This window comes from Octopus bimaculoides, chromosome 4 (assembly GCF_046866305.1).
Source record: "Octopus bimaculoides isolate indiv1 chromosome 4, ASM4686630v1, whole genome shotgun sequence".
Classification (NCBI taxonomy): domain Eukaryota; kingdom Metazoa; phylum Mollusca; class Cephalopoda; order Octopoda; family Octopodidae; genus Octopus; species Octopus bimaculoides.
Window position 1 is genome coordinate 12,304,948 of NC_142931.1, and position 16,212 is coordinate 12,321,159.

At 34.7% G+C, this 16,212-nt stretch overlaps 1 protein-coding gene and 1 long non-coding RNA gene across 23 annotated transcripts in view; both read right to left on the reverse strand.

Annotated features, from left to right (window-relative positions):
* LOC106883563 (uncharacterized) overlaps window positions 1–4,454 on the reverse strand; it is a 105,826-nt gene extending 101,372 nt beyond the window's left edge. For all 22 annotated transcript variants that reach the window (XM_014934703.3, XM_014934626.3, XM_052966890.2 and 19 more), the window contains exon 1: window positions 4,332–4,454. In XM_014934703.3, the coding sequence (XP_014790189.1) occupies window positions 4,332–4,334 (3 nt within the window). In that variant the 5' untranslated portion in view covers window positions 4,335–4,454. The remainder of the gene's footprint in view (window positions 1–4,331) is intronic.
* A 162-nt stretch (window positions 4,455–4,616) lies between these two features.
* On the reverse strand, window positions 4,617–7,736 carry LOC149135966 (uncharacterized). Its single transcript, XR_016241373.1, has 3 exons — window positions 7,608–7,736; window positions 5,480–5,557; window positions 4,617–4,754 (listed from the first exon to the last, which is right to left on the reverse strand). It is a non-coding gene; the product is annotated as an uncharacterized LOC149135966 (long non-coding RNA).
* Window positions 7,737–16,212: the final 8,476 nt, after the last annotated feature.

Here is a 16,212-nt window from a genome sequence, read left to right on the forward strand (position 1 = left end):
CAGTTTGTCACTGAGGCAGTCACTGAGGCAGTCACTGACTCAGATTTTGCTTGGGCTGAAATCATCAGTAAGCCAACATTGCAGAAATCATCAATGGAACAGTTTTCAGAGTTTAATCAATTTACTACAAAACTCAGTTTTCCAGATGAGGCTTTTGCTGAGACAAAGTCAATTCAATCATCTAAGTATCTGACATAAGCACAATGATGAGTAACATCAATCAGTTAACATAATTTACCATTGGCTTGTATTTATTAAGATTAAACCATCAAAGCAAAATTTCTTTCAGGTTCAGAGAGCCATCCAAATAAAGAATGTTCTAGTGACAAGTGACACAAATTTCTTTCGTGAAATATTAGGGTAATTGCAATGAAAAGGAGACACTGAATTGCAGAGTAATTCCTTAAAATGAAACTCAATTTTTCTAGCAGTTTATTGAATGATGGGCAAATGCTTTGGTCTTCCATATAATTTAATTTGTTTCCAATAAGTGAAGTTATTTTAACAATATTCTTCTCCAAAAAAGAGCAAACATTTTAAGACATGAATTGGGATCTTCAGTCAGTTTGGATGGAAGCTGGAGCAACAAATATGAGAAATATATTTTGAAGACAGTGAATTACAATAGTTGAAGAGCAATGGTAAAACTTGAAGTATTCATCTATAACTACATACAAGAGTAGTAAAGAGACATCAAATGGTTGTGTATATTTGATACATTAGGTATAAGGAGAATGACAGAATTATGATTTCAAAGGAGAATGACAGAATTGTGATTTCAATTCTGAGTATATGATGCATACAAGTTTCTTAAATGCAAAATTCTCAGATATAATACAGGGCCATAATTGAATCACACCAAGATGATCAAAAGCTTATGCAAATCTCTTGATTCCAAAAGACTGTTACAAAGGAGTATCTACTAAGAATATCAGTGATTATCTTTGTCAGGTAACAAGTAAATGTCATATTAACAAATGGATGTTTAGTGGAGAGGACATTTGTGATTGAGCCAAGTTCCTACCAAGCTGCTCAACAATGTTGTCGAGACAGGCAAAGTGGAAAATATTGAGTCATGAAAAAAAATCATTCAGTTTTGCAATTTCAAACACTTCCCACCTCTTTCAGGATTGCTGTAAATATTTCTTAAAACATCATATCAGGCTTTTTACCTAGACATTTCTGCTACTTTGTTTCTTCCATACCATCAAAATATGCCTTTTAACACTTACTGTCTAAAATGTATATACAACACCATTTAACTACCATTTCAATGAATTTCCACTACAACCACAGATAATATTCATAAAAACAGAAACCTTCACAACTATTCTTTCTAATTAATATACAAGAGTCAAACTGCTGTAGTTGAAATGAACTTCCATAGACCTGTATGACTTAAATCCTGTTCCAGTTGACTTTCACTTCTGTAGGATTACTAAAATTTCAAAAGTGTAAGCAAGCAATCTGAATACATGGATGTACTTTTCACCCATGAAATAGGATACAGTAAAAGCTAGCAGTAAGCATTGTAGAGACAGTTTTGCTTAAGGAGGGTTAGCTTTCAACAATGTCTCAGAAATATTTGCAAATGCTCTTCTCAGAAAATCAGATATCATCAGCCTGTTCATGAAGTGAAACCAATAATATGATCAGATTTGGACCTAATTAACTCAGTTCATATGACAATCCATTTGGTTTATGTTGCAGTGATACAAGTTGAATAGTTCGATTAAGCCATGTTGCTATTAGACGAAAGTAAATATACTTTAACATTACTACCAAGGATTTCACTAAGCATTATAATTTTATTAAAATGCATTTTAAACCAACATTTCTGACGACAACGTGATTACAGTTACGCTTATTAATTCTGCATTCAATGCTTTAAAGACAAAATATTGCTTGCGTTTGACGAACATGTGTGACGAGTTGTAGGTGCTTTTAGTCTAAATGCATTTACAATAGCTATAAAATCTAAGATGAAAATGTAGAATATTGGTTTAGAATATTTTTGCTGTGGTATGTTTTTGACATATTCGATCATACGTTTTGTTTCATAATTACAATATAGTTGGCTAATTCCTACTCTAACAAGGTTTTTTCTCTCGTAGTGGACGAATCATCTGATGATAAAATGATACACCATAGCTCTGAAACATGGTCAAGGGAAATCGAAAACGGCAGAGAAAGGGGAAAATTATAATAGAAACATATTGGGTATACAGTATCAACTTCAGAAATAAAGTCAAAGACAGCAATTTATATTATTGACAGCAACGCATGTCTTAGGAATGTGTGATTTAAGATGATGCTTCCAATTTACTAAGTAAGTCTAATCTAAAACCATAAACTAATATCCAGTCCACAAGATCGATAATGTAAATTAAATTATTATTATTATTATTATAAACTTAAGTTCGTAACACAGAAATCAAAAAGGCTTTTGTCTATTTAAATCAATTAAAATGTAGCTAATGGCTTAAGTGTCGTTATAAAACTGAAAAATGTTGATAGCATAGAATGTAAACATCATTCATTCGTCGAAAATAATACAGGATCAAGACAAACTAATGAATTCATTTAAAGAGCTCAAGCCAAAAGGTAATGGTTGTTAGCGTGAAGCATGTCCAACTCAACGTAGAAATTTTAATCACAACCAGAACTCATAATTTAAATGTTTACAACACAGACATTTTCTTTACAGCTACGTAATAAAAATACATTCTAAATATGCATTGCAGAATCATAAACCAAAACCATCTGATCTAGTGACCTAATAAATTAAAGCGCCAAATAAACGAAAAACAAAATATTAAAGATGTGCTGACACCATATTGTCAAATTAGTTAATACCAGAAGTTACAATATTCATGTACGATCTTTAACAAATAAATACATTCTAAATATGATGGTCTATTCTTCAACGCTTATTTAAACCAAAGTTTAAGAAGAACGCTTCGAGAGCAGCAAATAAATCAGTCAAAGACCATTTCTAAATAGGCAAGACAAACTATAGAGTTCGGGTTTTATAAAGACATCTAGCATATTTCAACTTAATAGCAAGGCCAAATAGAACAGTTGATGTCTAGGAACACGATTACTATCTCAAAACAATCTTCATGATTTCTTTCATGTTATACGCAGCGCCTAATGAACATTATAGTATGGAAGAACATATACGCGCTTGGTTATCAAATGTATAAAAATAAAATGACATTGAAACAAAAAAAAAATTAACGAATACTAATAATATATAAGTTAGTTGCAAACAAATCGAGTATGAAAATACGCATGGTGTTCCACAAGGTTCTACACCTTTACCTCAATGAAAACGAGATCAATTTTACATTACGTTGCTAAAATCAAATGGTAGTATAGTAATTTTTACTTTAACATGGTACAAAACGAAAAAGGTGTCTTTTAAGCAGAGAAATAAAAAAACTGCCGGTTGTATTATATACATAAATAAAACTAGTGTATTATAAGAAATGTTAGTACGAATATTAATGTAATGCCAGAACGAAACTATGGAAATGTGTACTTCATAGGTATTGAAGAAAGTAAAATACATCGAATAGTTATGTAAATTTATTTATTAAAGGTTAAGGTTTAGCTGTATTTTAAGTACGATTTATAAACAAACTCACGATCATCGCAAAGATCGTGAGTTTCGACTAAATGAACAGTAATATAAGCGCATCAAAGCTACCAAGACGAACAATAATTTACATGGCTTTAATTAGCACTGTCTAAAGTTAAGCTAAATAGAGTAAAACTGGTTTTAATTTCATAAGCAAAGGTATGTCTTGAAATAAATGTGAAACCATATTTTAACATTTTGTACAAGCTAATGTAAATATACTCAATAGCTGTAGACATATACATCTTTGGCAATCTGCCGAAAATGGGCGAGATATCAAATCAATAAAAAAAAAAATGTATCGATTTAATTATTTATATGGTTTCTGGGGTAACATGGGTTAACCCAGATCCATAATCATGACCAAATCCCAACATGGCCGACATTCAATTGACTTCAACAAAAAGTATCACTGGATTCATCAACGAACAACGAAGTTACAAAAAACACATGGTAAAGTTCAATAAAATATTATATTTTAAATATCTATTGATGCTAGATATATTTCAAAAAGAACTGTCCCAAAACCCCCTTTCGTAACATGTCATTGATTCAGAAGATATATGGTACCGATACGAAGCATGAAACCTTTCGTACAATCACAATACGCAGACTTCTAGTAAGCAATAAATTATGGCTTAATAAGACAAAATAATTACCAAAATCAAATCAAATATATAAAACTTACCATATTAATCAGGAATCAAACATCCGGGTAGCAATTAAATCCGTTTCTTACGCTCCAAATACCAACACGGCTGGAGCACACCATCCATTGCCAAGAGTAAGTCTCTGCAGAAACCAAAATGGCGTCATTTCTTCCCCAGGCTTTCGTAGATTTACATCCGGGTAATCCCAACACTGACCTCTCAGCTACCATGACCTCTATCGTACTCAGAATGGTCAGCAAGTCTCGTCAAATAGCACAAAGCAATTAATTAATAATGTCAGTCATTTCTTATTATTCCATTATTTTACAAAATGATTTCTTCTTTTCTTCATAAAACTGCATTCATAACTGAAAATATATCCCATCGTTGTATTTTAATATCGATCTACATTTTTCTCTCATTCCTTATCTCTAGTTTTCACAAGATGAGTTTCGTCTGTTCTGCAAAAATAGTTATTTAAAAAATATATTTTTGTATAATTCAGGCGGGAATATCTGTTAACCGGATAAGTATGCTTATGATGTAGTGACTTCCCGACTGTCAGTCAGGCTAACCCATTATGCTAATATATTCTGACGTTTATTAACGTTACTGAAAGCCGCCAACCAACGTGACGCCGAGTGACGTTTGATGCAACTAAAGTGAAAGGAATAAATAAACAAATAGCTACTTTAATACATAACAATAATTGGAGAAAATGGGAAAGAAATGTGAGAATGACAGAAAAAATGAGAACTGGAAGGAAGAATAAAGTTGTAGTGAGAGGTTGAGTACGTGTTCATAGATAGTGCCTGCTGCGTGTTGAGGATAAATGAGCTGCGCTCAACTCGTTCTTCTCTTACTCATTTACTCTTTCAGTCAATCAGTATAACTCGCTTGTTTATTTACTCTCTATCTCAATTTCCCTTGCATTTTGTACTCACTCGCTTTCAGTTATTCTTTGAGTGTGTAGCACGCTTGCTCACTCACTGTATCTTTCTTTTAATTAACTAACTCATTCACTGCTGATCGTCTGCCCAGCTTGCTAGCCAATATAGGCAAACTATGAAGCGACAATGTAGGTCATGCCGGCTGATGACGAGAACTGCAATGATGGTGGTACCCACTGACGTCAACACTCATTCAACGCACGTTTTCCATACCAGAAAATAAAAATGGCGCTTACTCTTACTTCTACTCTCTTCCCCATCATTTCCCTTTGATTTTCTTTCTATTATTGCCTGTTGTTCTCCATCTTTCCCGTCTGCAATGAAACCATCTCTTATATTAATAATTGCTATTTACTAATTAAAATAACGCGTGCTAACTTTTCGAAGTACTCGAGTAGGGAAATATTATTACATTTCTTGGTACTCGTTTATAAGAGTGCGACTGAGCAGTTCTTTGAAGTTGCAAAATAAATATGCAGCAATTTAGAATTTTTCTACATTTTTAAAGTTGCATTCGTTTTTTTTTGTTTTTTTTTGGGGGGGGGGCAAAATATAATAATGATGATGATTATTATTATTATTATTATTATTATTATTATTATTATAAATACCAGTTATATAATTGGGTTAATTCAATTGTCGACCATGCTACAGAATTTGTCTTCGTGCCAAATCAAAAGAAATCAGTGGCACTACGATGTCATCGAGGACAGTGTCTTCGGTTCTGCTTATGTTACATTCCTGACATTGTCCAAAGATTTTTTTGTTGGGCTTCTTTGGGTTTGCTGTTTGTAAAATTATGCTATTATGGAAATATGGAACAAACCAAACCAGACTAACTCTAATTTATGGTTCGAAATAAGTATATATGGAACGTTTCGATCCACTTGCAGTATATGATGTAATTCACACAAGTATTTTCTCTCTCTTCTCTAAATGGCAAGTGATGAATGCAAGAAGCGATATTGGAAACAACAAGTTTGGGTGGAGGCGTATGGAGTGTTAGTAAACACTATCCAGGTAGCAGCTAACAGATAGAAATGTTACATATTGCAAGTTGGTTTCAGAAATATAATCACTAGTATTGAAGGAGAATAGTCAAGGTAAACGTTGGCAAAAATCAATATGGTTTAAAGCAAAAGTTTAATAGTGAGTGCGTCAGAAGAAAGGAAATATCTAGCTTTTCTACGGTGAAAAACTCTTTAAGAAACGTTAGATATTTTATTTCAAATCTTAGTTTTCTCTGTTCACTCGGGAACGTTTGTCATTAAAGCATGTCATAGCTTCAGGTATTTTTCATAATTTATGAACTTAAGAGAAAAATGGATCACTGCATCACTCTAAAATTTTGCCCTCGCGAGGGCAAAATGAACGTTATCTATATATATATATTAGAATATTAGTACGATGTTTTAATATATTTGTACGAAAGAAACTGACGAAGTAGGTCAAGTTATATCTGACTGATGAATAAGCGATTTAAGAGACTTAAATGTCTCATATTACTACTAAACCGACATGATTCCTGCAGATCATTATTGATTTCGATTGAGTCAGATTTCTGAATTATTAATTAAGAATTTCTTTCAAAATATCTTCAATAACACATTTTCTCTAACCTTAAATAGTTTTTGTCGAATTCGTTAGTAATAATTATAACAGACTAGTTTCGTACTTGTACCTTCTTATTGTTGCTGAACCACTGTTGGTGACCTAGTTTTTCAAAAATTAATTTAGCCGTTAGTATACAAGGAACGTTGCAATCAGCATCTGGTCTTCACTTTTCAGATTTTAATCTACTTACTAAAAAAAAAAGTTGAAGACCAGATGCTAACTAACTACAGTATATATTCTATTTATCGTTTTAGAAATAACATAAATAGTTGCCCAACAATATCTCAGTTTAATTGTATTACACTTTGAATTAGATGCATATTTTATTATCAAATATGGCCGGTTATATCTTCATGTATTTGTTCTGTTATTTTATACTAAAATGGTTTATTCTTAACGATTTTCTATAAAATTGTTAACGATAAGATAGTAATGACAAATAAAATTTCATCTTTTTAAAAAATATCTTTATGGATGCAAACGTAAAAATATCACTAAACAAGTTCATCTTCAAACCCTATTGAATGATAATTGATTTTTTCAAGTAGTCACAAGACCTCTATGTATAAAGAAGCAGGAGGTGAGAATTCGTGGCATTCATGCTTTTCTCCAAGAAATTAGTAAAGTAAATTTGGGAATGAAAAAAATTGAAGATATTTCCATCGTCATTGAAAAATGTAACTTGATAAATCCTAAAGTTGAAATTAGAGCCCCAAAGAACTGAACCCAAACATTTTATATAATAATTACCATAATTCAGGGCGACTAGTAGTAGTCTACTAATATTTCACAAAGTCACTTTCTGGTATTAAACATCTTGACATTTTTCATATTCGGCCATATAAGGAGGTAACAGTACGAATCAAGATGCATTCAAACAAGCTTCTTACATACAACCATGACGTAAGACGCAATGGCTGCTGTTGAAGACAAAAGCAAGAGACTAATTTTCACATAAAAATTATATAGATTTGAATCTTCTTCGAAAATGCCACGAAATTGTAACCAATTTTCTTAATGAATACTATTTTACAGCAGTTTTATTAACGGCGAATACAAAATTATAATCATCAGCAATATTGTCTACTTAAACAAGAAAAAAGATTTTGTGAATACATTAGAAATCCTTAAAATATTGATTTCTTTTGTAGGTGGTATAGCTGTAGATTATTGATCTCGGGGAACAAAAATATGAAGTCGATTCTTGTGAGACTTGAACTCAGAGTTTTGAATTAAGGAACTGGCAATATATATGTAAAGCAGATAGCTTAGAAGTCTTCTTTCAAGGACATTTTTATTGTTCTTAACGATTAGACAAAAGCATTTGGTAAAAATTAAGCCACACAGAGACCAGCACTTCGTCTCGCAAAATTTAGCTGGGGAAATACGTTTTAAAAAGTGGGTTTTCGTTTTTACTTGGGCACAAGGCCGCAGAATTTTATGAGGGGGAAATAGGATTATTGACCATCACTCGATTCCTTAGAGTATTGTACTTCACTAAAACTTTACGGCATTAGTGCTAACATCAAAGGGAAATTTATTGTCTTTAATCGGGAATCGAAATCGGTCCACTGGGAGTTTATTTCTGGCGCTTCTCATAAGTCACCGAATATTTGAATAAAATATTCTAAATATATGAACTCGAAAATGTCATTAATATATCACCATTATCTAAAACCTCTTGCTTTATCATACATAATTTTTGCTTGTTTATCATTGCTATTGATTTATAATAATCTACATTAGAACTAATTTAATTTTGCCATGCTGGAAGGTCAAACTTCTGGAAGCAACACTAACTAGAGAATTTACGAATATTTTGTTTGCATTAAAACGTGTTTGTAGCTTATATTATGACGCTTTGCTATTACCATATTTAAGACGTCATACACGGAGTTATCTTCCTTGGTAGTATCATGTTGACACGTTAACTATTGTTTTGAATAACTAAACGAGAAATAAAATTGAAACAGAAAGTATACTGGAAGACTGTTTAATGCAGTGATTCTCAAACTAGCAAATACCAGCCTCTCTCTATGTTAGTGAAAATTCCACCCCCACCCCACTTCTTTATAAATGAGAAAACAAAATAGTGTTAGCAGCCATACAATTCTTCATCTTTCTTCTCCATAGCGATAGAAAAAAATTAAAACGATTATCTTAATTTTATTAAGTGAAGGCGCATAGCTTGGTGGTTACAGTACTGGATTCACGATCGTAAGGTTGTGGGTTCGATTCCCGGACCAGGCGGCGTGTTATGCTCTTGAACAAAGCAATATATTCCAAATTATTCGAGTCCAGCTGCAAATGAGTACAAGTCTAGTAATATTGCAGTCTTCTCTGTCTCACCAGCTGTTATATCAGGGATGTTTTACTAGGTCAAGGGCGAGAGGACTGAGAGGGTGTCTATGTTTGCTCAAGACTACATAGACACATTTAGCGAAAACTTACATGTTAGCAAACTGCAGTCACTCGTAAGCGACACCTAGCTGTGGTTTATTTGAACAATTTTACTAAACATACCAGTTTGTCTGCCCCCTTTTCAATTCTCGCAGCTACCTCCCACCCCCGCTGCCTTGAAAATCGCTAATGTAATACATAACAATCATTCAATTTAGGAGCAGTTAGAAATATTTTTGTTGCTATTTTTGCTATCAATAATTTAAAGTAAGTATGTCCCTGGATTCCTTTTCTCTTTATTATAATTGTTTTTTATTTTTATGACTCACTGCCCACCTGTGGACTTCATTCATCTCTTGTCTCATGGGCTGAAATGTTTTTTGTTTTTTTTTTGTTACAATATGCATAGATGGGGCTCTCTGTGACTCAGGATACATCAACAGTTCTGGCGTTCTATGGGACTCAGTTATGTTGCTCATTCTCTTCTTCCTGTTCATTAATGCTTTGTTTGTTGTCAGAACAGGGAAGACAAATGCCCTGAGCTTTCTGTGGTACCTTGGGGGCTTGGGAAAAAGAGAGGAAGAAACCGTGATAGATATCGTCAGAGAAAAGACTAGAGCTGACTTCTGACAATAGAGTGAACTCTACTAAATGGAGACATAGGCCAGGTGGTGATGTCAAACTTGGATAGATGTCTTTTTCTTTATAGAGTTAATCAAGAGAGAAGGCCCATGTTCTTAGCAGAATAATCAAGACTGGTTAGATTGATGCAACCAATGTTCTGCTTCAATGGCTACAAGTTGTTGAAACTGGAGGGAAAATGTAAACAGGTAATTCTAGAGTGTTGACTCTGGAGATCAAAAATGGAAAAGGTAAGGGGAAAAAGACTGTTAGTACTCAGCTTAGCTGAAGAGAGACAGTAGGGGTGATGAGGGAAGAAGCAAATAACTTGTGTGTGGGTAAGATACACAGTTTGCTATCTGTGAGGTGCAGAGGTTGTAGTAACTCTAGAAGAAGCAGAATGAGGAAACAATCCATCAGTGCGTTAGAAGTTGGAGTGATAAATAAATCCTTGTAAATTGGTCAGACAATCATCTTTTGAATGAACAGCAACGGCACAATGAAATCAGTATTCCATTGGAGTCATATGAGTTTTGTAGAGAGTCAACAGTTGTTCAGAGCTGAAGTATTTTGAGGCACTGAAAAATAAAGTTGGTCTGAGATGCAGTTTTTGCTATGTTAGGGAGTCATCAGTGATTGTAAGGCTTAGCATTTATAGTGATTTTGAAGGTTTAAATAGCATATTATTCAAGCATAGAGAGGAAAAGTTACAAAATTGTTTCCTATATACTATTGAAGAAGATAAGATTTTCATTTCTCCATTAGAGAATGTTTTTAAGGTTTCTATTCATGGAAGTGATACAAGTTTACCTGATATGAGGTGTTAAGTTTTACATGTTGAGGATGCCTGTGTGCAGAATATGAGTTAAGAATGGTATCAGTTGCTTAAGAGTGGGCAAGTGGAACATTAATGAACAAAGGGAAGAGTATTCACAACATAATTGAACTTTGAAGAAGACTAGAGTTGTTGGAGCACAAATAACAGAGTCCCATCAGCACATGTTGGAATGATGTAAACAGACCAAAAGCTTTCAGCCCACAAGACAAGTTCAATTGAAACCAATAGGTGGGTAGTTAGTCAGATTTTCATACCAGGAGCAATCAAAGGATTTTATTTCATTTTAGTGGAAATCAGCTAGGTTTGCAATAGATCTAATATAATCATTCCAAGAAAGATCTTTAGAAGTTCTGCCTAAAAGATAAAGACTAGAAGACTCTGGAAGAACAGTATCAGGTATATAAATAGAAACATCATTGGAGTTTTTCAAGTTAAGAACAACATTGTTTTTACAAATTTCTCAACAGTTAGGACCAATTGGTGTGTGTACTATAGAAGACTATTAACAATTTTTACTGTGGATCAAATGAGCTTTAGCCATCGCAAAGAATCCTTAATTCCTTAATGCATGTGTCAATGTGTACATATGGATCTCAAACTATGTTTGTTTGTGTTTTTTTTACAATAGAACCTGTAAAGGGCATATACCCAAACCATAGCCATTGCTCACAACCAAACATGGCTTAATAACAAGTATCATACTTACATTAATTATTTTAAGTACTCTATGTAGTTGTGAGCATAGACTTATTCTATCGGTGTCTTTTGCCGAACTGCTATTATTATTATAGAAAACAAAACTAGATAAAATTCCTATCAGTAATCATCAGCAAACATATGCATATATCATTGTGTATATATATATATATATATAGTGCAAAACCAATTGGTAAAATTGGCTATAATGGATATATAATACTGTACTCTTTGATTAATATATATATGTATGTTGTTGTCAACAAATGAATGCCTTTATGGAGACCTGCCAAAAGTTAGCAAGAAGATCAGGCAAAGACAGCTGTGACTATCTGGTCACTGCGTGTGCCACCTTTAACTGGTAGCATCCAAATTAGTCTTGTGGAACCCACTTCAAGGTGATGTACGAAAAGGAAAACATCATCACACTTACATCGACAACTTGATTGCAGACACTTGTCTGGAATGTATCCAGGACATCGAGGATGGACTGAGAAGTGAGGTGGGTAGACTTTGTTGCTGTGGTCTGGGTTGGAACCCAGCCATAATAATAATAATAACAATAATAATAATAATAATAATAATAAGAAGAAGAAGAAGAAGAAGAAGAAGAAGAAGAAGAATATATACACAGAACTGCAAAAGAAATGTGATTTTTTCAAATGTCCTTTCTTTATGGTAAATTCTGAAAATTCATTTCGGGGATGTAAGTGTAAATATGCTGGTTTATGGCTGAGACCAAAATTGCAGGTAACTTTTCAGCTTTCCCTGAAATGAGATGCCAAAATGAAGTTGCATTGAATGCTGTGGGTGGCAGTCGCAAACAATTGTCATGGAAACCGAAATGCATGTGCATCTCGTGGAGGTTATGGGTATAAACATCAACTGGAACTGCGTTCCTGGCATTCATAATTTGGATGCATCAGGTATGACCTGATTGTCAGCAGTGCAGAGAGAACAAGCTATTGGCCAATGGCAGCATCAACATTAGAGGTCAATAATCTTCTCTGACGAGAGCCAGTACTGCATTTCCACCTCGGATGGAGTGAGGGTGTGAATGTGGCGTAGGAAGGGTGAACACTACAGAGATGCATGTGGTGGCCAAAGCATCATGGTTTGGGGTGCTATAGGCCTGGATCAGAGAACTGCACCCCATGTGTTCCAAAATGTTGGTGCAGGCAGAGGGAATGGCATCACAGTGCAGCGCTACGTTGACCAGATCCTAAAACCTCACACCGTGCCCTTCTTCATGCGTCACCATAGCCACATGTTCCAGCAGGACAATGCTCCCTCCCACACAGCCAGGGTCACCATGGACTTCCTGCGTCAGCTCAACATCAGAACCATGTCTTTAACCTTTTAGTAAATATTTTGAACCCCTATTGGCTCTCCTTTAGTGTCATGCTTGATTGATTTTAACCAAATGGCTAAAACCACACTGCTTAAAAAGGAATAACAAAAAATGAATTCTAATTACAACTATCTCACAACTCTGACTGTTTCTGATACTGCATCAGCCTGGCAGGCAGAATCATTAGCATAATGTATAATGGCTCTTTACATTCTGGGTTCAAATCTTGCCAAGGTCAACTTTGCTTTTTATCCTTTTGGGGTGAATGAAATAAAGTACCAGTCAAATACAAGGGTCAACGTAATTGACTAACCGTTTCCATAAAATTGCCTGCTTTGTGCTAATATTTGAATTGATATCAAAAACAACAGCAACAACAAAAAGATGAGATTGATAACAATGACAACTGCAGCAACAACAAGAGTAGTGGCCGTAAGAGCAGCAACGAGACTTGGTAGTGGAAGACAACATGGGGTTCAATGTGAGGCAACTGCATTGCTTAGCTATACCAAACCTAATTATGCTTCTCTAGGAAGAGAAACAAGAAATAAGAAAAACCATCACTTCATCATCATCATCATTTAATGTCTGTTTTCCATACTGAAATGGGTTGGACAGTTTGACAGGATCCTGTGAGCAGCAGTGCTTCAATGTCAGCTTTGGCATGGTTTTCTATGGTTGGATGCCCTTCTTAACTCCAAACACTTTACAGTGTGTACTTGGTGCTTTTTTTCATGCAACTGGCACTAGTTTGCTAAGTTAGATGACAGCGAAAGAACTGGGAAGGAGAAAAGCCCCTTTGACTAAGTGGGGTGGGGGTATTTAGGAAGGTAGTTCTTTACTTCAGTGAAGGATGTAATAGAAATATCCATGCATGCGTGCTCCACCAAGGGATATGTACTCCAAGGGAAACATGTAAAGTGACACTAAGCTATGTGCCACTTGAAATAAACATGTAAACATTAATTATTTTAGAATTACTTCAAAGGAGTATGGGGAGCCTGTTAACATAAAATCTGGTCAAAACTAAAACTAGCAGTACAGATGATGCTCACTCCAGAAAACTTACTAAGGATTTCTGAACTCATTCACCTTGAGAATGGGGACCTAGTAAGAGTAGGAAGTAGGAGGGTTAGTTGTTACTCTTGTGGAAGCATCAACCACCAGAAGACGTTCTGTCCAGTGGCAAAAAGAAATAAAATCCTTCTATTGCCTACATCACAACTACAGCAACAATACCAATAGTAGCATCAAGAATGGCTGAGGTGGCAAAAGCCCATATCACCTCTTAAAACTTAACACTTGACTTTTGCACCCAGCCCTAGTTTCTCTTTGGTCTGATTGAAGCATTTGCTCTTCTGCATCCTGGGGAAGGGATGTATTCCAATAGTCAGATGGTCCATCTGTTGCTAGTGCCTGCTAATTTTGCTGCTGTCTCTGCTGTCCCCAACTGTACTGTCATCATTGTCATTATTAGAGAGAAGTGTGAAAACAAATAAGAATGAGTGAGTCTTATATAAATAACAAGTTGAATATAGAGAAAGAACAAAGTAGAGACAGAGAGAGAGAGAGAATGGGTGAATGAACTCAAATAGGATGCAAAGTAAGAGTAAGATTCTAGTGGTGGTAACAGTGGGCTTCTGTACATTTGTAAATTCTGGAAATGGTAACAGTGAACTTCTGTACACCTGTGAATTTAAACCACTGCATTACAGCATCCTATCTGGTTTCCTAACAACAAAGTTACCTCAGAAATATTGAGAAAACATGATTACCTTTATGAGTTTGGTTAAGTTTGTATGCTGTTTAGTGAGGAGAAATCTAAGATTTAGGACTGACCTTTCATATATGTGGAAGGAGACTTTTTAACTGCATTATAGGAAGGCTATAAAATCAGGATACGAGTTTGAGGATAGTTGAACAGATAAGAAGAAAGTGTAGACAATGTAATATTATGTTGCTAATGATATTATTATCACAATAATTTTTTTCATTCCTTTAAGTTTTCATTTCATCTGGTTAGAGGACAACAGTGTCAAATGCAGTAATAGAATAATAATAATAATAATTTTAAAAAATAAAGCAGTTATAATCTAAGAAGGAAGGTTACTTACAAAAGCCTAAAATTGATATTATATATTTAAAAAATTGCAATGTTTGCTTCAAAGTTTATACTGATGAATGATAATATAACTTCTCCATGAGAAATATAAAATATATGTATTTCTGTATGTATGCATGCAAGTTTGTATACATGTATCTATGTATATAAGTAAGGTTTTATGATGGCGTAAGCATTATTGTTTTTTACATGTGGTTTTCTATATTGATATTGTGGGTCATTTTTCCAAGGTCTTTTTTTCAACTAGATGTCAGAATGTCATCCACCCAGTAATATCTTTCTCTGCTGACCCCATAAATATCAATTATTACAAGTGAGAGATATGCGTTATTAGTTCATTATGTGACCTAGTGAGTTAGGTGTTTAACAGAGAAACTATCGTAGTAGCATTTGTTAGCATAGACACAGACATGACGGGATAGTTAAGAAGCTTGCTTTGCAGCCTAGTAGTTTTGGGTTCAGTCACACTATATGGCACCATGGGTAAGAGTCTTCTACTATAGCCTTGGGCCAATCAATGTCTTGTGAGTGAATTTGGTAGACAGAAATTGTGTGGAAACTCATTGTAAATATCATCATCATCATCATCATCATCATCTAACGTCCGCTTTCCATGCTGGCATGGGTTGGATGGTTTGACTGGGAACTAGTGAGCCAGATGGCTGCACCAGGCTCCAATCTGACCTGGCAGAGTTTCTACAGCTGGATGCCCTTCCTAACGCCAACCACTCCAAGAGTGTAGTGGGTGCTTTTACATGCCACCGGCATGAGGGCCAGTCAGGCGGGTACTGGCAACAGTCACGCTCAAATTTAATAAGTACCAGACTTAAAAACGAAATAAGTACTAAGTCAGATTCATTTGACAAACCTTTCGAGTTGGTTCTCCAGCATGACTGTAGTTTAATGACTAGACAGGTAAAAGTTAAGGGTGAAAGGTAATTATTCTGTTTGGTAAGTGCTATATATACTTAGTTACCTAAATGTAAGCAGGTGCCATAAGAAACAGAGCTATGGAGTTGAAACAAAAAACTTTGACTCCAACTCCTGAACTATTGGCGACTCTGACTCCTCTGTATGTAATTAAGTGATTGTGGTCTACATATCTCATAAAGCATATGCATATGCTTGTACTTTGAGTAGGCCTATATGTTATAACGTGTTTATATTAAAGAATAAAGATATTGTAAGTTGGTATAGTTTTACCGGCTCTGACTCCAACTCCAGTTACTCCTTAACTGTTTCCGACTCCAACTCCATAACTCCGATTCCAACCCCATGACTCTGACTCTGACTCCATCACACCAACTCTGACTCCATGACTCCGACT